The sequence below is a fragment of the Fundulus heteroclitus genome, chromosome 9 (genome assembly GCF_011125445.2).
Source record: "Fundulus heteroclitus isolate FHET01 chromosome 9, MU-UCD_Fhet_4.1, whole genome shotgun sequence".
In the NCBI taxonomy this organism is placed as follows: domain Eukaryota; kingdom Metazoa; phylum Chordata; class Actinopteri; order Cyprinodontiformes; family Fundulidae; genus Fundulus; species Fundulus heteroclitus.
Genome location: NC_046369.1, coordinates 36,604,680 through 36,629,572, shown reverse-complemented (window position 1 = coordinate 36,629,572; position 24,893 = coordinate 36,604,680). Strand labels below are relative to the sequence as shown.

At 43.1% G+C, this 24,893-nt stretch overlaps 1 protein-coding gene across 4 annotated transcripts in view; it reads right to left on the bottom strand.

Moving 5' to 3' along the window:
• Window positions 1–483: 483 nt before the first annotated feature.
• Window positions 484–24,893, bottom strand: part of evi5b (ecotropic viral integration site 5b) — a 49,039-nt gene continuing 24,629 nt past the window's right edge. For 2 of the 4 annotated variants that reach the window (XM_012882519.3, XM_012882521.3), the window contains 12 exons: window positions 24,741–24,838; window positions 24,511–24,571; window positions 23,535–23,588; window positions 22,548–22,580; window positions 21,996–22,151; window positions 20,514–20,645; window positions 20,288–20,428; window positions 19,022–19,180; window positions 18,575–18,721; window positions 18,318–18,413; window positions 9,454–9,549; window positions 484–2,103 (listed from right to left, as the gene is read on the bottom strand). In XM_012882519.3, the coding sequence (XP_012737973.2) occupies window positions 1,834–2,103; window positions 9,454–9,549; window positions 18,318–18,413; window positions 18,575–18,721; window positions 19,022–19,180; window positions 20,288–20,428; window positions 20,514–20,645; window positions 21,996–22,151; window positions 22,548–22,580; window positions 23,535–23,588; window positions 24,511–24,571; window positions 24,741–24,838 (1,443 nt within the window). In that variant the 3' untranslated portion in view covers window positions 484–1,833. Of the gene's footprint in view, window positions 2,104–4,951; window positions 4,962–9,453; window positions 9,550–18,317; window positions 18,414–18,574; window positions 18,722–19,021; window positions 19,181–20,287; window positions 20,429–20,513; window positions 20,646–21,995; window positions 22,152–22,547; window positions 22,581–23,534; window positions 23,589–24,510; window positions 24,572–24,740; window positions 24,839–24,893 lie in introns of all 4 variants that reach the window. The other 2 variants (XM_036141590.1, XM_012882522.3) reach the window with 2 other exon arrangements.

The window sequence follows — 24,893 nt, the reverse complement described above, 5'->3', positions numbered from 1 at the left end:
TTTTCGTCCCATTACCTGCATGAACTGCTGATGTAATCTCGCTTTCTCAGCGTGTTTAAACGCAACGATCCAAAGTTGCGTCCAGGGCCCCCTTGGCCCCGATCGACCCTCGTCTCAGCCAGCCCCCACCACACACACAACCAAAAGGAAAAAAAAGTATAAAACTAAAAAAAAATCGGCATCTCTAAAAAGATTTAATAATAATAATACAGACCTGGGTTATTTCTCGCAGCCTGAGGAGAGCCACTCTTAAAATGTGGTTTCGTGCATGAAAAAATTAGCAGCTGAGGCTCAACTCTGGAAACCGCGACAAATCACTTCCTGAAAGCAGACAATCTTAGCGAGAATCTTTAGAGGAAAGGACGCTTTGAGATTCAAAAAAGCGCATGCGTTATCAGTCAGCTGAAGGCTTAAAAAAATCTGCTGCAAACGTTTTAAAAAAGAGAAAATCTACAGCAACCATTAAACACACATATGAGAGGGCAGAGTTTATCAAACATTTTATTATGAACTCATTACTTCTCTCACAAGTACAATAATGTCATGTCGTCCTCCAGAGTGTGCCAAGTGCTTCATAGTGTTGCCGTGTGTTCTTGTACTGCAAAGTGCCATGAGCCGTTCCCCTCCCATCAGAACGAGTAATCAAAGGAGGAGACCATGATGATCACAGAGCCAGAGTTGGGATCTGCTCCGGGTTCCTGAAGCCTGCATTCCCTCCCTGTGAAGTTAGTGTTCAGCGCACACATCCAGCTGCCAGCGCGGCGCTCGCTTTGGGTAGAAACGTTGCAGCCCCTGAAGAGACTCCAGATTTTTTTACTTCATCTCTTTTGTTTCCATTTCTGTGCAAAGCTTTTTGCATCAAACATGACAGGATTTGACTCATGTTTGACTCATCTGCAGATGCGCCACGTGCAGTCAGGCATGCTTTCAGAGAAATAAGCAGAGCCCCAAAGATGACCCTGCCTGCACTTGTTCTTCGCCTTTCCTTCTCAGAACGTAACAAGTTGAAAGGTTATATGATGCGTGTTGACTGGATTGCCCTCTGACAGGAACTCATCATTCTTTTTTTTTTGTCATTATAACTTATGTCCCTTCTTTATTATTTGTACAACATATCTAAACATCAGATATGCAATATTAAACACGTTTTCAAGTTCAAAATGAGTAAAGAAAAAATAAACACATTTACATATCTACATGTCTGCAGACGTCACACTGACCAAGTTGTGCAGGGTGCGACTTAAGGCCCAAGCATTATTCGGTCACTACTGGCTGGTAGAAGCAGCTTTGATACCAGGCTCTGACCAGCATCATTCAAAACACACACACACACACACATACACACACACACACACTCATACAATTCTGCCCCTGCACGATGGAAGTAACGGTAGCAACGGCGTCGACATAGTTTTGATAGCCGTCTATAAAACCCTTTAAAAATATAAAAGCATGTTGGATGAAGTGTGGAATATAGGATGTTCTATTGCACAGTCTCTCTTTCTGTGTTGTAGCAACAGGAGGGTCACCGCCCTCACTGCCCCCGCTCCCCCTCCGCCGTGTCCTTGTAGAGTTTGGTACCAACCACTCTGGTCGATTCTCTGCTCAGGTCCAACTTGACCTCGGCTTTGTCAGTGGTGCCCAAAATGAAACAAAAAAAACAAACAAACAAAAAACAACCCTCCAATAAAAGTGATTGAGAAGATATGAAATGACGGATTTGCGTTTTGAAATTGTGAACTCCAGACCCAGGCCTTTCGTCTGAAATGGCTGCTAAAAGCATGCGCTCCTCCTCCTCGGCGAGCGCTGCCAGCCTCCGTCCCCCCGCTCTGCTCACACCGTGGTGGACTTGCTCTGAGGCACAGAGAGCCGCAGGGATTCCCCGTCCTCCTCCTCGCTGTCCATGTCCTCCAGCTTGGCGTGCAGCTTGATACGTTTGCCGCTCCTCTGCTGGGGGTTCTGGAGGCCGAGGTCCTTCGCGCCATCATCATCGTCATCGGACGACTGGTAAGACTCGTTGACCCCCATATAGTGATTGACGATGTGGATCCCATCAAAGGTGGCCTGACTGACCAAGCCCTTCTGTCCTTTCAAGCAGCAAATCTGTAAAAGCAAAAGCGAGGGAATGTTAACGGATTTGTAACGCAGTGGTTGAAGCTGCAAGTGAGACTGGCGCAAGCAACATTTACAAGAAACACAGACAGACATGGGGACTTCCAACAACTTGATCAAATGTTTTTAACATTAACAGATTAAACAGTTAAAAAGAAAGAGATGATGACCTGATTGGACTCTATACACCATACCAAGAGAACTGATTCCGGCTGTATTCTGATTAGACGACGAAGGAAAGCCGTACGGCCCGTTCACCCTACGGCGTGAATGTGATATGTTGGGGAGTTTAATTATTTATTTTAACCATTCTTTGGCCAATGTGATCTGATTATACAACAAATAACTTCAACGATTTCTTAAACCAAAAATGTGTTTTGACTTATTGTTTATTTTCCAAAATCCACATGGTGAAAAGCAGCTCCACTCTTATTTGGCAAATGCCCACTAGTAAGTTGCACCTCAGCGGCACACTTTATTCATTTCTGTAGATTCCTCTTCCATCCATTAACATTTACACTGAAACCAAACAATCAGACCTGCTCGTTTAAGTTCACTTCATTCACAGACTGAAACTTTGTCACAACAACAGCGTTTACCTCCATGTGTTTACGGAAGCTTAACGAGTCCAGCGAGCTTTGGTGACTGGCCTTATGACCCAACCCAGAAAAACAAGCAGCTGTTTCTATCTTCTTATCGCTGATATCTTCCAACTCAATTTTATTTCTATAGCATCTTGAGTTACTAAACACACCTGTGGACTTCTGATGAGCAAATAACGCAAAGATCAGCTTATTATGACAAGTCAAAGAATCACAGTGATTTACTGAGCACCTAGCTGCTAGTTTCCCTTTTTAAACTCCTGCAAAAGCAGAGCAGCTTTACTGTGGCTAAGATCACACGGTAGAGCTTGATCAATGGCGACTGTTTGCTCAGATCACATTGTTTTTGTTCTTTTGGATGGGTGTTCATATAGAGTTTCAAAGCAACTACCATCAGACTCCAGTATTAAAGGTGCATAGCCACATTATTTGACCTTTTTTAAAATGTATACGTCAGTAGTTCACTCTGGTGGCATACAAAGTTTTTATGAAATATCACGTCCTGCTGGAGTATTAGTTGTTATTTTGGTGTGTTATGCTTTTTGCTCAGTTTGTTAGGAAATAGAGCCTTCTGTGGAAGTTCCGAGTTTACCGGAAGTACGTACTGCGCATGCACAGCAGGGGTTAAAACATGGAAGCAGCTAACGACTATTAGCATCTCCCGGCTAAACAATGAAGAGAAGTCCAAGATCCAATGGAAAAAAGTGCAAAAAAATACGATTCCTGGAGGGAAAATACTGGAATGTCGTGTATGTTGGTGTTCACTGAAGCGGACGTTAAACCTGCTGAGGCTCAGATGTGACCACAGAGTTGATTACATGAGTACATTTTGATGTGAGGCTCTTAAAGTTGCTGTAGATCGTTTTATTCAATTAACGTTTGGTCTTCGATCATGATAGTTACTGTCGCTAGATGTCGCCATGTCTGTTTGTTAATCTCGTCTGAGAGCAAATTATTCTTCGGCTCAAAAAGGACTATCAAAACAATATGAAGATGGAGGCTTGCTGTATATAACCTTATTTTATCATGATCAAATGGTTTTTGGTCTTTTTTATAAGCATATTACGTGGCTATATACCTTTAACAGTCTACAGCCCAGAGGTAAGCTGTTTGCACAGGAGATGTGATGTCAGATGCAGAACGAAGCGTTTGAAATATATGAGTAAATATGGAGGCTCCAAATGTCAGCATGTGTGTATCCCTGCTATGCTGCAGTAGTGTTGTTCTGAACAAAGTGTAAATAAAGAAGCATAGCAGAAACCTGGGGCGCTGACAGACGGTGTGAAGTTCAAAACAATTTCAGCCATGTTTGTTTATTATTCACATTCACATTTCCTACTACAAACTTCTTCCAGCGCAACTTTCTAAGTCTGTGACACTCAGTGGAGCAAGTTGAATACAATGTGAGGTGGCCGTTCAGCCTGAGGTATGTATGCAGTTTACCACCATATATGAAAAAAGCCTGCTTCTGAAAAAAATGGATTGGTGCTACGCAAGAATCAGGTAAAATCAGATTAGGGCCATTATGTCTAGTGTGAACATATGCTCAGTTTTTCCGTTTTAGAAAACATCTCATTCATAAGCAATGGCAGAGTGGTTTTCATTGTGTTTTTATACACTTAGGATAACATTGCAATTTTCTAGTAAAGACCTGTGCCCGTGTTCACAAAGATTCCTTAGACTAAAATTAGCTCTTGGTGATGCCATTTTAGGAAAAATGTTAGAATTTCCTGAATCAAACATACATACAAAATATTTTACAAGACAAAAGGGACTATAATGTAGATCTTACACACAAAAAAGTCCCAGAACAAATCCCAGTAACATTTGTAATGAGTGACAAGTTGAGTTAATACTGCCAGAAGATAAGAAATTCAACATTGATGCATAACCGTGTGAATGAGTGACAAATGGCAGCATGGGAGATGGTCCATGATGCTTTTTCTTAGAAGTTTAGAGAAGTGGCTGTTCATTAGAAATCTATACCAATAAATATATTAACTATAAATGTAACTCAAATAACATTCCTTTGCGTTCCATTCTCGGCATTGATGGTTTTCATCAGATAAACTATGAAAGCTCCCTTTTTAAAGCAGCACCAAGACACTCAGAGCTGCAGAAGCATTTTGGACGGTCTCCAACACCAACAATAAACAGTTTCAAAACGAGTCAATGAGATGAAGGACAGCATGGGTTTTACACACTGTGGGTCACAGAACACATCTGGAACCACTCACCTTGGTCAGCCTGCCATGCAATAGACAGACATGTAGGAAGAAACGCATTCAGAGTCCAGTTGAGAGCTGAGTAAGCAATACAGCACACAGAAAACAAGCCTACGTAACAGTACCTGCAGTGATGTGGCTGACTGCTGTCAACATTTCCACAAATAAGATGCAGGTTTTAATTTAAAATAAGACAGAAGGATGATGGAGGGCCATGTTACGGAGGTGTTGCACTTTCAGGTTTGTTCACTGTGGACGCAAAAGTTACCATGACTCCTATCTAGTGACTGGGAACGAATGAATGCAGGACAAAGGTAAGAGGAGAAATGACTTGGGCTGCACTGTTTCTGTTTCATGTCGTTTACAGCTAGTCACATCTGTCTAGGAGGAAAAGCGAAGCTTAATCGAGGATAAACTACAAATGCAGTGAGAATAAAAGATTCCGATGCAATTTTGCAAATGTTCAATTCATAGCCATTACAGAGGAGCAAAAAAGTATTTAGTCAGCCACTGATTGTGCCAGACTCAGAAAGATGAGAAAGGTCTGTAATGTTCATCATAGGTACGCTTCAACTATGAGAGACAAAATGAGTAAAAAAAATCCAGGAAATCCCATTGTAGGATTTTATTTAGAGTTGCACCGATACCGATACCAGCATCGGCCGGGGCGCCGATACCGCACTAAAATGGTGGTATCAGTATCGGTGAGTACCAACAAATAGGTCACAGATACCATTTTGATGTTTGTATGTCACTTGAACGCAGCCTTCTCTCTCCCGACACTCACTAGTTCTACTGGATTCACTTTGTATTAGTCTTTTTTCCTGCTTTAATAAGGTAGCAGCTTGAGAAAGCCATGATAGCGATTATTTTACATCCAAGTAGTACGCTGTTCTTCATATATACACACACACATCAATTTCAAAGTAATGGTATCGGTATGGTATCGGCCGATACTGCACAGCCAGGTATCGGTATCGGTACATTGGCGCAACACTAATTTTATTTGTAAATTATGCTGGAAAATAAGTATTTGGTCAGTTTGAAGCACAACCTTTGTTGGCAATAACAGAGGTCTAACGCTTCCGGTAAGTCTTCACCAGGTTTGCACCTGTGTAGCTGGTATATTGGCCCAGTCCTCCATGCAGATTATAAAGAATAATTTAGAGCTCTCTAAATGTTTCTAACTTTATCCAGACAAGCGTTTACGCGCACAATGATCAGATTGTCAGTCGGCATAAACCACACCTCTCATTCGGATTACAATTTCATTCCAATTGAACTTAATCCGATCACAGTATTTTGATTGGCTTGTTTACATGATGCATTTTTGTTCCGATCGGCCCTTTATTCCGATTACTTTTGTTCGTGTAAACGTAGCTACTGGCTAAAGCAGGGGGAAACACCTGGCTCTGCAGGATGCCAGTCCCTCTAGCCGGAGCGTTACTGATGGTAGCCTTTGTTACTTTGGTCCCAGCTCTCTGCAGGTCATTCATCAGGTCTCTCCATGTGGTTCAGGGATTGTTGCTCACCGTTCTCTGGATCATTTTGACCCCACGGGATGAGATGTTGCGTGGGGCCCCAGATGGAGGGAGATTATCAGTGGTCTTGTATGTCTTCCATTTTCTTCCACTTTCTTCCACAGTTGATTTGTTGACACCTACCTGCTACCTAATGTAGATTCACACTTCCCAGCCTGCTGCAGGTCTACAACGTTCTTCCTGGTGTCCTTCGACAGCTCTTTGGTTTGATTTCTGACTGCTGGAGGCTGTGGTTATGTGTCTTTTATACAGATAATGAGTTCAAACAGGAGCCGTTAATACAGGCAACATGTGGAGGACAGGAGAGGTTCTTAAAGAAGAAGTTACAGGTCTGTGAGGGCCAGACATCTTGCTTGTTTGTGGGGGACCTAATCCTTATTTTCCACCATAATTTTTTATTCAATTCTTTAAAAATCCTACAACGTGATTTCCTGGATTTCTTTCCTCATTTTGTCTCTCATAGTTGAAGTGTACCTATGATGAAAATTACAGACTTCTCTGATCTTCCTGAGTAGGAGAACTGGCACAATCAGTGGCTGACTAGATACTTTTTTTGCCCCACTGTAATACATTGTAGAATACTGCAGTTGTTTATGTTACAACAAACTTCAGTCTATATCACCAGGATGTAATGTGATGCCCGACGAGCAGCAGCACATAGCTGTAAAGTGAAAGAAAAATAAGGCATTGTTTTGTGTTCAGTCCCCCCCCCCACCCTTACTCTAGAACCCATAAATGCATCCAGAACAACTACTTTCCTTCAGAAGTCACCTGATTCCTAAATATCTAACAAAACATGGATGCCCACCAAAAGTGACAGACAGCCATTGATCAGAGAAGCAGCCAAGAGGTCGAAGGTAGGTCTGAAGAAGGTGCAGAGATCACAGGACAGCTGCTGGTTGTTATGGAAGGTTGGCAAGAGGAATACCATAAGAAATCCACTATCTTCCACCAGTGTTGTAGTACTCGAGTCCGAGACTCGAACTCGAGTCCGAGTCATTAGCTAAATTTAGAGACTCGTGACTTGACTTGGACTTGCGCACTGATGACTCGAACTTGGACTCGGACTCCTACATTCAGATCATTCTGACTCGGAAATTGAGAAAAAGACTCAACTCTTTTTTATATCATTAGGCTATAATTTTAATATGTCATTAGAATATTATTTGGTGTATGATTTTAATATCTAAATGTCGTACCGCGCACGTGACGTCACCATCTCATGAGCAACGCCCCTTGCCGCTAAGGTTGGGCAAACAGTGTGAGAGCGCACGTAGCAACCAGCCGTTACACATGCAACATATACAACGATATGACCGACTTTACAGCTGTTAAACTATCACAAGAGGATGTCCAGGCGCCCATTTTACTGGTAGAACTGTGGAACAACAAACCAACGTTCAGCTCAAACGATGGCTTGAGTGTCGAGTTCTTAGAAAGACTGGAAAACGGGCCGAGTTGATAGGAAGGTAAGTCGTTGTTTTTCTCCTGCTCGGCTTTCATGGTGTCATCGGCCGTTTTTTTTCTGTTTGTAGTCACCGTCCAGGAATCGGTATAAATTGTCCGGCCCGCCGAACAATTTAGTCCGGTCCGGTGGCCAAATGCATTATCATTATCCAACGGTTGTATCTCCTCGCTGCATCGACCGATCTGCACCAGATTTGTTGTGAGTCATGGGGGAATGCTGCAGAACGCGTTTGTGGGAATCGCCCGGTGGACGGGCGAGGAAAATGCGTGACAGCATCTGCGGTGGCGGTGGCCGGGGGTGCGCAAACCCCGCCGTCCGCCCGGAGCCAGAGCCGGAGTGCGCTTGGCTGCGAGGGCCGATCGACGCCGCTTGAGGCTTTAACATCCTTCATATGCGGCCTATCAGCGTACCTCGAGTCGCTGTTGCACGTTCCATAACAACAATGTTTAAAAACCATGGTTAGGAGATGTCTTAGACTTGGAAAAAGCAGTAGTTTTACCGAGTAAAACCAAGGGTAACTACAGCGAAAGAGTGGAGGAAAACACATATTTGCCCTACATGTACCACGTGATACGACGTCACGTTCTAAAAATAGCTCGCTCGCGGAACGCCATTATTAGTGCAATGGAATGTTACTGCTTCATGTCACACATCACACGTCACGGCATGTTCCTACAACGAACTTGGATCAATAGTGACTCGACTCGGACTCGACTCAGATTTCTTTTTAATGACTTGGACTTGACTCGGACTTGAACACTGGAGACTCGAACCTGGACTCGGACTCAAGGCATAGTGACTTGACTACAACACTGTCTTCCACAAGACATGTAAGGGACATAGCGAACACATGGAACACTCTGAAACATGGTGGGGGCAGCATCATGCTGTGGGAATCCTTTTTCTGCAGCACAGAGCTGATGGGAAGATGAGAGGAGCTAAATAAAGAAATGCTGTTACTGACTGTGACTGGGACGGAGGAGAGGACCCTAAACAGAGAGCCGGAGCTACCCTGGAAAGGTTTACATCGCAGCATATTCAGCTGTAACCTACTCCTCACTTTTTTCAGTTGGTCTTTCATGCAAATCTCAGTACAACACCAGAGTTTCTGAGGATATGTGAAAAAGGTTCAAGAGCTAGAAATACTTTTGCAAGGCTTTGTAAATACGCTTCAAGATGTTACCGTGCTGAAGGTACGTTCTGTATGGCCTGTGATAATTGTGGAAAGGGTTAAGAGCAAACATGCAAACATGCAAACGTGCGGGGCACGTTTGTGACGGTGTCTGTGCGAAGTGTGCAATGTGGATTCCGCACAGGAAGTCTCTGGGTGTAGCTAACACTTCTACTAATCTGTAAGGCTCAGAGACAAATATGAGGAAACGTGAAATGCTGCATCAAAGAGTTGGCATCAACGCCCCACCTGATCATGACTCCAAGCATAAAGACGCCCTGGGTACAACGACTGGATTAGTGTTGGATGTGCAAACTGCAATCAACAGTCTTACCTCTTGCTTCAACTCGGCGATCTGGTCCTTGAGCTCTCTGATGTACTGGCTGGAGTCTGTGTGGTTCAGCTGCCCTTGGACCTTTCCTTCTTCTTTCTGTGAGGAGATGGGATGTTTTACTAAAACAGCAACGCCACAGACACACGTACGCTGCTCATCAAAGTGAAGTATTCCAGCCTGAAAACAGCCGTTTGTAGAAACAAAGAATCTGTACACAAGAGGCACGTTCTAACATTTCAGGAGCATGGGGAAAGTCTGCAGGCGTGTTTTGTTCTGGTAATGGTCCTGACCTGCCACACAGACAGCACAGATCTCCAGCCCGAGCATAACATTCTGAAGCAGAAAGAGCCGACTTGGGTGGCGGGTAACCAAAGTCACAGATGTCTGGGGGGGGGGGGGAGCCAAACCGTGTCAATTGTGCCTGGTTTCCTCCTGAGACCCTGGGGATGAGGCCGACTGTCGGGCCCCAACAGTTAAACAGTGATGTTTACGTTCCTCCCTAAACACCTGCAACCATCAGGGGCGAACACGCACTGCGTTTCAAACCTCAGCCTTGAGTCCTGTTTTAGTTGCCCAGTGGGGTCCACAGCGGAGATCAAGGCAGACTGCTGCTCTGAGCTAAAACGGGACAGAGAGGAGGGCAGCTGAGGTAGAGAGACGAGGCTGGCCAGCACCCCGAAATACAGATAGGATTCTCCGCTCCTCACTGTGGTGAGCTGGAGCTAAGGTTTGTGGGTCCCAGTAGGCCTCTTTGTCTAAACAAGTGAGTTTATTCCAAGAATCAGTTGTTTTTGAGGTTTAGCAGCTCCAAAACACTGCAACGAAAATGGCAGGCGGTTAATAAGACTTCCTCCTGTTCAGCTGTGTGCATCAGCAGGTGTGAGGCCGAGGCCGGGGGTCCCCAAACGCCCGAGAATAACACCGCTCCAACACGCCGTTAAGCTCAGTTTTAAAACATGGGCCACTTCTAATTCAGCTTCATCGGTATCTGCTCTCAGCCCAGGCAGCTCCGGACTGAGCTGAACATCCTGCCAACATCACATCCTGAGTCAAGACAAAAATATTAGCACTTCGAAAAAAATAAATCACAGTTTAGAATTTCTCCTGAAACCCGTTTAAAGTTAATTTGAGTATTTCCAGTCAGCCCAAGGCTGGTTTTCTGACACCTTTTTTCCACCGTTGCAATGATGTCTACAAAAAAAAAAAAAAAAAAACATTTGAAGGGAATGTGTGAAAATTCACAGCTGGGGTGTTGAAGTGTATAATTCACAATTTTTCTGAGTGCAACCTTTCAGCCATGGGTTCTTAGTCCAGCAAAACAATATGAACAGTAAACAATGATCGCTTGACTGATAATGGATGCATTCAACGCAGCGGCGAAACAAATGCAGAACCAAAGCGTCCTAAACCATTTTGCACAAATCTCTGAGCATGTCATAGAAACCTCAAAATAAACCATGCATGCCACCTTTGGTAGAGTCTCTGCTTCAAGATGAGAAACCACTTCCTATCAGACCAGAAGACAGTGAGGTTGTGGCATGCAGAGGCCGTGGCTGCCAGAGTGGAAGAGGTGTACACTTAAACACTTAAACCTTTCTAAACATCCAAGTTTCACCGACTAGATTTTGCACCAGCACCGTCTGCCATCTTTTCCATTTACCTCTGCAGGACTATCTGGATGAACATGATGCTCAAAGTGAAACCCCCTCAGATTAGAAACTGATCCTCCACATCAAAACTCACCTGCAAACCGTCACCAGTGAGCGTCACCTACCCTCACAAGGAAGAAACACGTTTTTTCTTTCCTTTAAAAAAAAAAATATCCCTCTAGATTAAAACCATTATCCCCCCCACAAGTTAAGGAACAGGTAACCAAACCACAGACCAAGAAGCCAAAACTACCACACTGATTTAAATCCCTGCTCGGTACAGAGGAAAAAAACAACTACACAAGCGAGTATCATCTGATTTCTAGTTTCTGTTTAGAAAATAGAGAAGCGCTGAGGTGTAAATAAAGTTAAAAGACTTGTCAGTGTTATTGAAACACTTCACCAAGAGTTCATTACGTAGATTCTGTGAAGTATGAGGGTGGGAGTGAACTTTCTGTGTTGGGTGTTATTGCTCTATCACCTAGTAACCAAACCTCAGACCGCACGATTGTGAGCGCGCCTGAGAAGGAGGGGGTGGTTTTCTTTTGTCACCGTCATTTATAAATAGCTTGGGTTTTCTAGTTTAAATGATAAAAACAACTAAGCACATGCATGTATGCGTAGCTGGCCTTTAAAACCAACTCTTCTGAGTTACACCTGGTCTCACCTCGGTTTATCACCTTATCAGAGTAGTGCCAAACTCTTAAAGAAACATATAAATATACATGCATATACATAGCTGTTTTGTTTTATATACATTTAGTGGAAGGTTAACCTTGAATAAATGACGGGTAGCCTGCTTGCTGTATGGCTAGGAAAGTGTTAGCGCAAAAGATGAACGACAAACCTTTTCAAAGATTAGGACTTTGACGCAGAGCCGAGATAAACGATCTGCATCTTTACAGACTCCTTCTGGTTCTGCCTGCTAGTCACATTTTTATGGTCAAACAAATTCCAAACCCGCACAAAGAGAATCTGAGTAAATGCCGAATGCAGGGCTTTATTGCCAATTTGATCTTTTATTTTAAAAGTTATCCAAACCAACCTGGACCCATGTGGAAAAACATATAGTGCCCATTGTTAGATCACAAATTAACTGTGACTAACCACATTTTTAGTTCAAATTCACAAGCCACATCTAAGCCTAATTACTGTCAGACGTGTAAAATGAAGAAATCTCTTGACTGACAACATCAAATAGGCTAAAAGACCACAAAGCAACACATGACAAAAAAAAAAAAGAACTAATAAATAAATCAGAAAACAAGTCAAGACTCTAAAGCCATTTTTAAGGTTTTGGGACCCCAATGAATCATTAGCCGTTATCTGCAAAGGGAAAACCTTCTCAAGAGCGGCCGGCCTCCCAAAATTTTTGTATTCCCAAAAATACAAAAGTTTATTAACAACTCATCCAGGAGGTCAGAAAAGAATCCACAGCAACATCTAAAGCACTGCAGGTCTAACTTGACTGAGTTAAGGTCATCGTTCATGATTCAACAACAACAAGAAAGACACAAAAGTGGCGTCTATGCGAGAGTTGCTGTTAAGTGTCTCACATGTGCCAAAAAACTAATCGTGATAATCTCCAAGAACAACAAAGGAATCCCAAAGCACAAGTGGAACATTTTGGATGCTGTGTCTCCTTACATCTGCCAGAAAACTAACAGCTTCTCAGAAAAAAAACACCAACAGTCAAACATGGTGGTGGTGTAATGGGCTGGGCTCCAATGCAGCTTAAGAACTTGGCTTGACTATTGGAACCGTGAATTCTGCACTGTACCAAAATCAAAAATTTAAATCCCGAAGGATAAAGTCTGGCCATCAGATCCTGACCTTAAGCTCAAGCACATTTGGGTTAAGCAACAGCCCAATGATCTGAAGCACAGCAGAAAGCCCAATTTTGTACGGCTCAAAAAAACCAAGCAGTCCAAATTTTCACCTCAACAAAATTAAAGTTTGGCTGCATTGAAACACTAACGATTTGCATGGGGCCATATTTCAGTGAAGTTTGCACAACCAACCAATAACCAACACAACCAGCATATTTTGCAACGAAGCTACAGGAAGACTGATCTGACAGCAGTGCTGCTGCAACATTCCTCAGTGCAGCACTGACGTCACAGGGTTTCACTGCAGACTCACAGAACAACTCATCAGAAGCCTCATCATATGGGCCAGAGAGCACGCTGGAGGACAATTTAGAGGAAAGCAAGGTTCTTTGACCATAAAGAACAGAGCTGAAAGCAGATCTAGACTCATTTCTGCAACAACAACAAAAACTACAAACTACAAAACGGTACAGCCCATTTATGAAGAGATGTCATCGGTGCACAAACAGCACAGCCTAAAAATATAAGAGAACTTGAAGTAAGCTGCAAAATAGACTACATTTGTGCAGGTTTACAATAATGGGTGAAATGAATGCTTTTCACCTGTGAAATGATTAAGGTGAACAACCCTCAACAGTTTTGCAGTCTCTGGGCTCTTTAATGTGACATGAAATATACTGAGAATAATGTGAATCCAGCTGTTGAGCAAAAGGCCCAAACAAAGAGTTCTGACTCCTTATGTCAGCGGCCCAGGAAATGCAGCGTGAGAGCTCCGGCAGTCTAAACTGTCGACGGTGTCTGAACTGCCCGGTTTAAAAACTGCAGGGCCATCCAAAAGCTCCTCTCTTCTCCTGGTGTTGGAGTTAGCACACAGACAGGTGACACTTTTGATCTGCCAGCCACAGAGCTACCTGTTCACATGCTGTTTCGCATGCTCTTCCTTTTCTGTGGACCAGATGTAGTCAAACGACGCTTGGCCTCAAAATCAGTTCACTTGTTCTCTAGTTTAAAAAAAACGATCGTCCAATACTGTCCAGTGCATTTCCCTAAGAGGCAAAATGTCGAAGAAATTCAGCCCCAAACACCGACTAAGAGGACTTTAACAATGTTCAACTATCAATGCTCAGCTTCAGGCAACTAGATTTATATATTTTTATCAAGGTTAAAGGTTTCCCAACATTTGAAGATCAAATTTAAAACAAACCTGTATAACATGATTCAGCTGTTGTTGTTATTGCGAATAGGAAAGCATGTATTTTACCAACTCCTAACCCAACACAATTGTGTTAAAAGTGACACACAGCTTGGTAGTGAAGCCTTCAGTTAGTTAGCTGGTTTAACTCCCGACTGGTGTAGGAGCTGGGAGATAAATCAGGGAAAAAAACAAAACTCTGCTCTAACAAGCTTCAAAGTTAATACTCCTGGCTTTATGCATGCAAAGAAGCGAGCGTCATCATGTCTAAATTAGGTCCACAATATGAGACAGAGAAAAAAAAATCCAAAGCAGGTAAAATACTTGTTTAACACGGTAACTACTTCCTGTTTCCTAAAAGACGCAGATCCCTCTTTACTTATCTCACAAGATACTCATGCTACCGGCCCCATCTGTGCCAACTAAAAAAAAGAGTACCAGTATCTGACTGTTTAAAACCCAAATACCTGCTTTTTAAGTCCCAACTTTAAAAAGTGTAGTGTACCACTGTCAAGAAGTTACATTTAAATAGTAGTAACCAATATATTCCTGCCAACTCTAAAGGATAACTAATAAATAGGATATGTATAACGTTTTCACTAATAGATCACTAAGTGCGCTTTTCATCAGCGGCCATGTTTTGACCATCCACTGCTCACCCATGGGCTTGATGGCATGTGGTTCTTCAAAGAAAAGATCAGAGGTAGAACTCTGCTGCTGAGGAGAAAGAAAGCTGAAGCTGGTCTAAAAGAAATAGTAGAAACGTGGGACTGTAGGAGAATATAGTCAGGTCCAGGGAGGCCTGCACACACCATGTTATGTTGGTCACCCCTCTAACACCACACCAAAAGTGATGTTTGCAGGTGGGAACATTCTTGTGTGGGCTGTCTTACAGAATGTGCTTCTGGCAGACTTCAAATAGCTGAAAAGATGAATGGAGAAATATTCCTGAAAAGAATACGAAGATGGAGCAAATCTGCAGCTTCCAAACCTACAAAGAAACTCTGGTACTAAATACATATCTGTGTTCAACACTCTTTCCCCCTGCCATTTAACTTTCTTTAACCAAAACCGTCATCTGTGGACTAACTAGCCTATATTCTTTGCATGTGTAGATTACTTGGGTTATTAACAATAGCTGGTGTGTACCTTATATCAAAGACCCCATTAGAAATATGACAACTGAGAAAAACACACTTTACCAACTGTAAGGGTAAATAATATACAGTGTCAGCCTTAAATACCAACGATCAGCTACCCTGAATTCTAAATACTGGGACTGGCAATAGAAAACCCAGTACTGATCAACTTCTACTTGTAAGTGGGGGAATCGGGTTCTTTAAGCCAGCTGATTGGCAGTGCGCAGCAACAAATGGTGGAGGGGCAGGGCTGTATAATCTCATGCTCCTTATAGTGGGAGAAAGCTCCTTTCACTCTGGCACTTTCACTGCCAGCTTGTTAAAGAAGTCGGAACAATAGATAACATTTTTATTTGTTTTTGAATTTTGGAATACTTTCACACTGGGAAACAGCAGCAGTCTCATCAGGATTGAAGTGAGAAACAACTCTAGCCAAACAGTAATGACTCAGGGGAGAGACGGCAGGTCGTTGATTTGCATCAGACTTGGAATGCTCCTCGGAGGAAGGGCCTCCGTGTGCTTGAAAACAGCAGCTCCCAAAGCCCAGGTTGCTCAACCGCATACCTCCAGAATCAAAGGCTCCTGGTTAGATGTTGAAATGTATTCACAGAAAGTGAGCGAGCGAAAGTCCAGTTGCCTTTGATTTAAGCCCGTGGTAGTTGCCATGACTCGGATGTTTGAAAATATGTACAGGCTAGGCCTCGCTAACACTAACAAAGGTCACAAATATGCCTCTGATCAATACTGCCTGGAAGAAAGGCATCGTTTCTTTACAAGTCTCAACTGCTAGATTTACATCTATTGATGCTCAACAAAGGAGATTATTTCCACTGATTAAAACTGTTGAGTGAAAACGTTCAACAGGATTACAAAATTTCAAAAATCTGGTTTTCAAGCAAGTGATGCGTAAAAGGATACATGTGGGCTAAATGCCAAGAAAAATGGTGACAGACGCTTACTCATTTGTGACCAAAAAATACCTTGTTGTGAACTTGGAGGAAAATGTATCCTCTTTGCTCGAAAATGACTCCCAATGAGGCAGTGCAATGTAACATGCAACCCTAGTTTTAAAGGCCATGAAATACGGAATTTCAATGAAACTCAAAGTGAACCCCGTTTACAGCACCAAATATAAAAGAATCAAAACCAAACATAATGCTGCAAGACTTCCAAGGATGTTCTATTGCTGTGAACCTTTGAAGGCCTGCTGGTGTGAAAGTCAGCGCAGAAAAGCAGCAACAGAAATACACACAACCCAGTGCATTTAAAAAGACAGGAAAAAAACAACAACTTCCTCTCCCTAAAACTTCTTTACACAGAATTTCCTGCCACACTCCCTACACGCCGAGCAACAAAAGCAGCTGCGGGTTGAAAAGTGTTGAGCTAACAAACAAGTTTAAGCTTAATTGGGCGTGGATGTCTGATGTTGGCAGCTGCTGGACGGAGTGAATACCAGAACGGACCTGTGATGACGCGTGTGTTGTGGTCAGTCTTGTTTGGGGATAAATACCGGGTCTTTCACTCCTGCTTGTTGACCTTTGTTTATAGAGGACACAGTTGGGATTCAAGTGTGTTAGTTCAGGCAGCTCTGCTTTATTCTTCTGCGTCTGCTCTGAAACATTACTGATTTTTGAACATCACCTCACATTTAAGAAACATGCGCCTCAAACTGGAGATCTAAGAATAGTCATTCAAAATGTGCAGAAATAGTACAACACATCTGATGACATGTTGACACAGTTTTGCAGAAGCATGTTGATACTGTGGACTCTTTGGTCGTCTGTCATGTTACTTAAGGTTAATCTACCTTCAGTTTTATAAGGATTTTACACACTATGTAGTGCATAATAGTAAAGTGGAAGAAAAATGATAAATGGTTTCATTTGTAGCCTTAAGGGATAGTACACTGCAGAAGCAGCTTGAGTTTCAGTACGGGATGTCAGTATTTTCAGGTATGTTTCCACCAGCTCTGCGCACCTAGAGGATGTTTACTCATTATTCATTGCTAAATTAAATCAGGCTGCGTTATGTTGGGTGGCTAACGCCTGTGAATGTGCATTTGCACATCTGATCACAGATTCTCATTTGGATCTAAACTCCGCTTTGACTAAGTTGTTGCGACACATGAACAGGCTTTGATCTGAACTATTTCACTGTAGTGTTGTTTTCCATGCTGGCTTGTTGCAAACTGTAAAAGGCGCCACCCTCCACCAGATTTGTAGCGTAAACAACAAATAGTTGTCGTGTCAACAGACCTGAGCTGTGGATTCCTGCAGCTCCTCTAGAGTTACTCTTGGCTGCTTTAAACTTTCTCCCTGACTGGTCTGCTGTGCTCCTGATAGCTCATGACACATTATCTCTATAATAGACTCCAGAGGCCGTGTCAGGTTTTAAATTCTGATTAAGATACAAACATTACAAACAAATACTGAATGCAAATGTTTGCCACGCTATGGATCTCTATCTGTGAAAGATTTTTTCTAAAAAAAGAACATGCATCTCTTCTCTCCACTTTCCAATTAGGCACTAATTTGTTTTGGTCTGTCAAATAAAATGCCACTAAAATACTTTGAAGTGTGTGGTTATACTGTGACTAAATGTGAAACACCTCAAGGGGTGTGAAAACTTCTGCATGGCACAATATGGGCCCCGTTGGTTGGTAAATCCTCCGCCTCACATATTGAAACCAGTTGAAAGTCAATCAGATACGGTTTGCAAATAATGTCTCTATGGCAACGAAAGCAACAACACCTCAGCTTCATCTGACCATAATTCAAAATACTGAAAAGCGAACGTAAACTTCTCACACTAAACCGCCGCTAATCAGATTGATGCCCGTTTCAAATCAAAGAAAATCTGAAAATCACAGCATCAAACATATCCCTAATCTCTCTTCCTCTTTTGAATTAAAATAAGAATAAAAACTTGCTTTGACACCCGTATATTTCACGATAAGAGAAATTTCCCTCTGTGGCTGAAAATGATGAGCTATGTGTGATGCGGTTTGTGAGGGAGTTGAGGGAATCCAAGGCTTGATGCAGAGCTGGGACTTTACCTGAATCTCCAGCTCAGAGATCTGTTGCTGAAGCTCAGCCATGGCGGCGATGTTGTCAGCCTCCCTCAGCCTCACAGCCATCACCTCTTCCTTGCTCTGTAAACAACGTCAGCTCGTCAGTTTATTGTCACCTCAAAAACTCCCAGTGTATTTTCAACTTCACAGCTTACACCACAACTGAGCCGCGGCGGCTTGCCCCTGCAGAAGCACGACTACAAAGGTGCAGATCAGCAGCAGATTTTTTTTTTTTTTCGTACCTTGCATTCAATCTCAGCTTGCCTCCGCTTGATCTCTTGCAGCTGCACATGCAGATCCTTGTTTTGGGTGGTCAGGGTCTGCACGCGGTCCTGGAGACAGCGGCTCTCCTGTTCGGCCCGGCGAAGCTGGTTACTGTGGATCTGATTCTGGAGCAGCGGACAGAAAAACAAAAATACATTACAAATAATTTTACAGATTGATTGTTTTGGTACAAAGAGGCGTTCGAGTGATTCTGACTTGCAAAAGTGCAGGTGCTTCAAAGTTCAACAAAGAAGAAAACTGCTGCCCTCTTACGGTGATTGTGTAACATTACAAGCAGAGACTTTTCAAATGTGCCATAACTGGGCACCTATTTTATTAGACTTGGCTCAGATTCCAGTAAATAACAGTGAGCAGATGAAAATGGAGAAAGGAGAGGACTAAAAGCTTGAGGACAGAGCTCTGACCTGAGTCTCCATCTCCAGCAGCCTCTGTCGAGTTTCTCTTAGCTCCGCCTGGACCTCGGCTTCTCGCAGCCTCACGCTCATCAGCTCGTCCTGCAGCTCACTCAGCGTGTTCTTCTTGGGGCTGTCCTTCCAGCGACTAGCTGTGCGTGCCAGGTGGCGCTGAGGAGACGGGTCACAGTCACTCTTTTTTTAGCAACACCACACAGGGATTCCAGATAAAATTAACTACTTTTCCACACCTAGGTTTCCATGTTTTTTTTAAAACGAATACAAAAGTTCACTAAAAATCTGTTGTGGATATTTCTGGGTCAGTGGATGGATAAATGAATGAATAAAAGGACAGATGGATACGACTTTTAGATGAAGGGATAATGAGAAATATCACTGTTTTCCAAACTTTTTAAATGATTATCCAGACCTGGAAAATACTTGAAGACTTTCCCAGATTATGTAGAACCCCTTACTAGGGCTGAACGATTTTGCAAAATAATCTAATTGCGATTTTTTTTCTTAATATTGCGATTTCATGCAATTTGTTTTCCAGTTTAATTTATCATGTGTTTTAAAATATATACAAACAACAAATCATTTTGTTTCCTCGCCATGTGGATTAGGTGCTAAAAGACCCACAGCATCTAAACTCGGAGCAGAAATGATTGCGTTCTGCTTACAATATATTTCAACCAAAATTGCAATTTTGACTTTTCTCTGCATTAACCACAAGCAACAAGAATATTCTCTAAAAAAAGATGTTTGTAAAGAAGGACTATTTAAAACAAGAACTTTTAATGTTTCTATTAATCAGAATATTATTCAAGAGAACAGCTTTTAATTGATTTGGACATCAATCCTTGTTGGACATAGAGTGTAACCAGTCTATGTATTAAACTGATTGACCTGTACTTAATGCTATGTATGATTATATAAACTCTAAAACAAGTAATAAAATTAGATTATCTCACTGCTGCAACTGTCTTCCCTTCAATGTGGAGCAAACCCACTTTAAACATTTTACTGACACCTAATGAACATGTCTAATTCCCTAATTGTTACATAGCCAAAAATTGCAGACCTCTGCGATTTGGAAATTGCTTTTTTTTAATTGCGATTATATTGAAAATGCGATTAATTGTACTAGGTCAACAGAGTACATTCAGCTGTGTAACATGGAAGGTGTGTCCATGCATCAAGTCGATGGTAAATTAGCAGCTAATTGACTTTTAGACATGCTGGATCATGGTTTCATGCTGTTAAACAACTGCTCACCTGCCAGTGCTCCTCCAGGTCTCTGACTTGTTGCCTCAGTTCTTTCAATCCAGTCACAGCCTCTGCTTCCCTCAGCTTCACCCCGATCAGCTCTTCTTGGAGTCGCGCCACATTAGTGTCATCTGGTAGTGAGGAGTTCCTCTGAAAATGGTTGTTCAGCATCCAAATTAAACGGGGGCTAGTGCTTCTGTGGCAGTAGAGTGCGTGCACCAGCATGGCCGCTCACCTTCTCCATGTCAAGGATCTTATCTTGCATTTCTTTGAGCGCACACTGGGACTCTGCCTCCTTCAGCCGGGCCTGCACAAGCTCCTTCTCCAGCTGCAGAACGGACTCCTCAGAGAACCGAGGGGGTCCCTTCTGCAACCAAAACAGGGCAACAGTAAGAACAAACACCAAGGCATCCCTGACAGCATTCATGCTTTTCAGTACCAACTGCAGACAAAATGAGATATCCTCCTGCACCCCCAAAGTAAACCCAGTTGCTATAGATCTCTTCAGTGTCACCTTTCACATCACATTATTATTTCATGTCCATTCATTGTTAAACAAGAGAGCAAATTATGTAAAACAGTGTAATGCCGGCACATTATCGTGTGGAATCCGGACATGAATATTTAACAATGTTAGGCCAACAGATGTGCACAAAGAGGATTCAGAGAGCAGGGGGGGCTGTATGTGAATTCCCCCCGCTACAGAGATAGCTGCTTAGAAATTCATGAACACAGAAAGTAAATGGTGGTGACAGAGCAGTGTAGATCTGTGTGTACCCATCTGAATTCATCCATGCCAAAACAGATCCTGGCCTAAAACCGATGAGCTGGCTGAGAGGAGTCCCAACTGGACACCCTGCATAATTTTCCTTAGGTCACTTTAAAGCCCCCCAGAAATGCACTGGAGTTTGTGGTTGTAACAGGAAAAGGTGTAAGGGCTGTGAATACTTTTGTAAAGCATTGTGTGCTTACAGAATCAACTGTACCGGCCAAATGTAGGGTTTTAAAGGAGCAGACTGGTTAGGTTATTGTATGTGCTTTGTTTAATATTCACGACACATTTGAGAACATCAACAGGAACAAAGACTCTAAGCGAACATTGATAAATACATAATCTGGGTTTTTGCAGATCTGAAGTGTCCTCGTTGATGAACAACAACCGTGTGTAAAAGAGACAACATGTAGAAAGTTTTGTTGGACCTTTTATGGACAGGTGGACATGCCCAAACGCCTGTCATATCAACCCGACCCTACCAGCAGGATGAATTCTCGCAGTATTAGTGTCTTCACAAACACACGAGAATCCCTCTTGTACCGCTCTGGCTTCAACCGTTTGTGACCGAACCGAAAACGGCTCGGGCCAATCGTGTTGCAGTATTGCGGTTTAAGGCGGGACGTACCGGTGCGACGAAAGCCAGAGCTGCCGAGCCCACAGCTGAACAAACAACAAACTGGACGGCGCAGGTGAATCACGGACGGATTCGAATGGAGACCCAGATTGATAACGTGCAGAACGAGAGAGCCACACATCATCAATCTGGCTGGCCAGGGAAATATCAACCTTGTGGTGCATCGCATACATCTAAAGAAAAGACGTCAGCACGAGTTTCAAAGCACGTCTCGCACACAGACCTGCGCCGTACCCTACACCTGATGCTGAGGACCCTGCTGCGCGCTGAGCAGGACCTGCCAGCGAGGCGGTGGTCCCCCTCCTTACCGCATGTGGATGCTGCTGCTGCTGCTGAAGCTGCTTGACGGTTTTCCTGGCCTGCTCCAGCTGAGCAGTGGCCTCCTCGCACTGCTGTCTGACTGTGGCCAGCTCCCGCTTGACCAGGTAGTTCTCCTCTGCCTCTTGGGCTCGAGTCACTTGTCCCTTTGGACATAAGCAACCGAGGAGGAGTGGAATGAGCACGACAAGAAGTGAAACCAGAAGGTGGAATGGGTGGGCAAAAATCAGACAGGAAGTGGGAATGGGTTTTCATGCTTGGTTTGACACTAGCAACTGTACTTCATGTTAGCTGTCCTCAGCATGATTCGTCAGCGTTTTATTTCGTCCAACATGCCATAATGTGGAGTTTCATGCACCGAATAAACAATGTTATCAGTTGCAGTGTGATATAGTTCCTTAGTCATTAGAGTTCATCAGATTCTGATCAGTTTCTGTCCATTACGTAAATAAAGGGAAGCATGCAATGCAAAACAGAAAGAGGGAAAGACAAAGGAAGGTTGACGATAGCGTATAAAGGTAAAGAGAAAATAAGGAATATACCTGAATCAATCTATCTGCCAAGGAAGCACTTTCCTACAAAAACAGAAATATCAGAGACAGCAGAGAGACACAATCCAAAGGACAGTTAAAGCACACAAAAGAACAACTGATTGTTTCAAAGAAGAAATGCAATGTTCATTTTCCCTCCGGGAACCATTGTTGGATGATACGGCTCAAACACAAAGCTAGAAAAGGAACATTGCATGCAGGTGTGGTGAAAAAAGTGCAACTAAGCTGGTGACAAAGTGAAGAAATGCGTGGCTCTGCAAACAAAAGCTACAGAAGGGGTTAAAGCTCAAAGAGGAAAACGCTCCAAAAGCTGCATCGAATAGTTACAGAGGAGGTTTAACAGATCAGAGGCGCTGCTTTTTAAATGCCTTCAGTTAGTGACGAATGGGGGAAAATAAATAGTCCAGTGTTGCACGTCAGAGACAAGTCAAAGAGCAGCAGCTTTGTGCTGAATGAACGACCCGTCCAGAGCTCAGTGTGGGTCCCTGCAGGAATCAGAAGCCCGGCACACACCCGTTATCCACAGCATGCATGGTGCGCTATTAGTGGCCCTTCAGACGATACGGGGAGGAGCAACACCACAGTGACGCCCGGCATGCAGGGCTTTGACCACCTTCAACATCAAGCAGCGTCATTCACATTCCACATCAGCCTTCCAGTCTCTGCGCTACTTAGCACCGTCTCGGGAGACTTTTTTTCCCTTTATGGAAGAATCTGAGCTTTACAGAGTATTACCGTGACGACCTGGAGATGATATTCGCCGTTCTGTCTAGATTTACAGATCAGCAAATCCACAGTTGAAGTCAACAAGTTACCGTAAAAACTGGCAACTTGCTGCACGTCTAACACAGGCGAGTTAGTGCGAGAAAAGGCTCCATTGTTAGGAGGGATGCGTGATGCATGAACAAACAAAGCTGGACGGATTAAGGAAGGAGAGCCGTGTGTTTGTCTGGACACAGAGCGCCGGGATGAACTCACTTTTTCCAGCGTGTCGATCCTCTGTTTCAGGAGCCTGTTCTCTGTGCGCAATCTCTGCAAAGCAATTTACAAAAGACATCAGACAGAAACCCGACGGAAGCGCTCACTCGCCACAACAAGACCCTCCTGACAAGTCAACGTTTAGCAAACAGTGGCAGCAGAATATCAGCAGATGTGTCCTTCATCTCGCACCATATCTATGTCAGTGGCTCCTAAAGGACCTTATCATTTTCCTTCCACCTTACAATTAGGCACTACTTTGTATTAGTCTATCACTTTAACGCCTAACAAAAGAAATTGTTGTGTCATGACAAAATGAGGTAAAGTTGAGGGTATGAAGAGTTTAGCCATCATATGGTTCAGTTTCACTGCTGAAACCATTTAAACCTGCACTTGTAGTCATCCTCACCAAACTTCAGCTCTTTGTGGACAAACAGATGACTGAACTTTTAAATAAAGCTGCTAGTCAAGCGTTTTGCCACAATTTGCTGACTCCTGGTCTGAGTTCACATTCCCAGGTGCACTAATTTAGGCCCTTCACCAGGTTACATTATTCTTTACAATACAATAATAACATGTTTTAAAGGAGATGATTGGTATTTTGGTCCTCATGTCTGCCTGCCGTCTTGGCATCATTGGCTTTCCAAAATAGAGCAATAGAAGCGTCGCTTGCTTCTGCGCTTCAGGAAAACTCCCATGTCACTGTAGCCGTACACGAACAGAGTTATGGAGCGTGATGGAGTTTGTTTGGGCGAAGCTAGGCACAAAATAATGTACTTTTTCACACACTGCGCATTTTTCTTTTATGGCTCTGGAAGTGAGCACAGCTACTAGCAGCTGCTTTGTTGGTCTGGCTTTGCCTCTGGATCCTTTGCTAAAGACCTCCTACACATACGTATTCAGAGGAAAACTCCTAGCTGTATCTGGATGTGATCGTGTTCAGAGATTCCACTGCACATTGAAAATACACACACACCTTTATCTCCACCTGTTCCTCCATCTCCTTTGTTTTGATTGTAGTGTATTCCTTCTCTAACCTGGGAAGGAAGAGACAAATATGCTTATTTATCAAATGTGTTGACTGGTGTAGTGCGACAGTACAGCCTGTAGTTTCCCATGCATTTTCCTAGGCATTGTTGTTCTTTTGATATGTCTAATATATAGAGCCATATAAACAGAAATGAACTAATTGATGGTAATGCTTACTTCTTCATTTTTTTGGCGTTATATTTAACTTGACACGCAGCCTGGATGACTTTATCTGGTCCACTGTCAAACTGATGTGGGACGACCTTTTGGAAGTGCTGAAACAGAAAAAAAAAAAAAAAAAACAGCGTTTAACTTCCCAGCATGCCATCC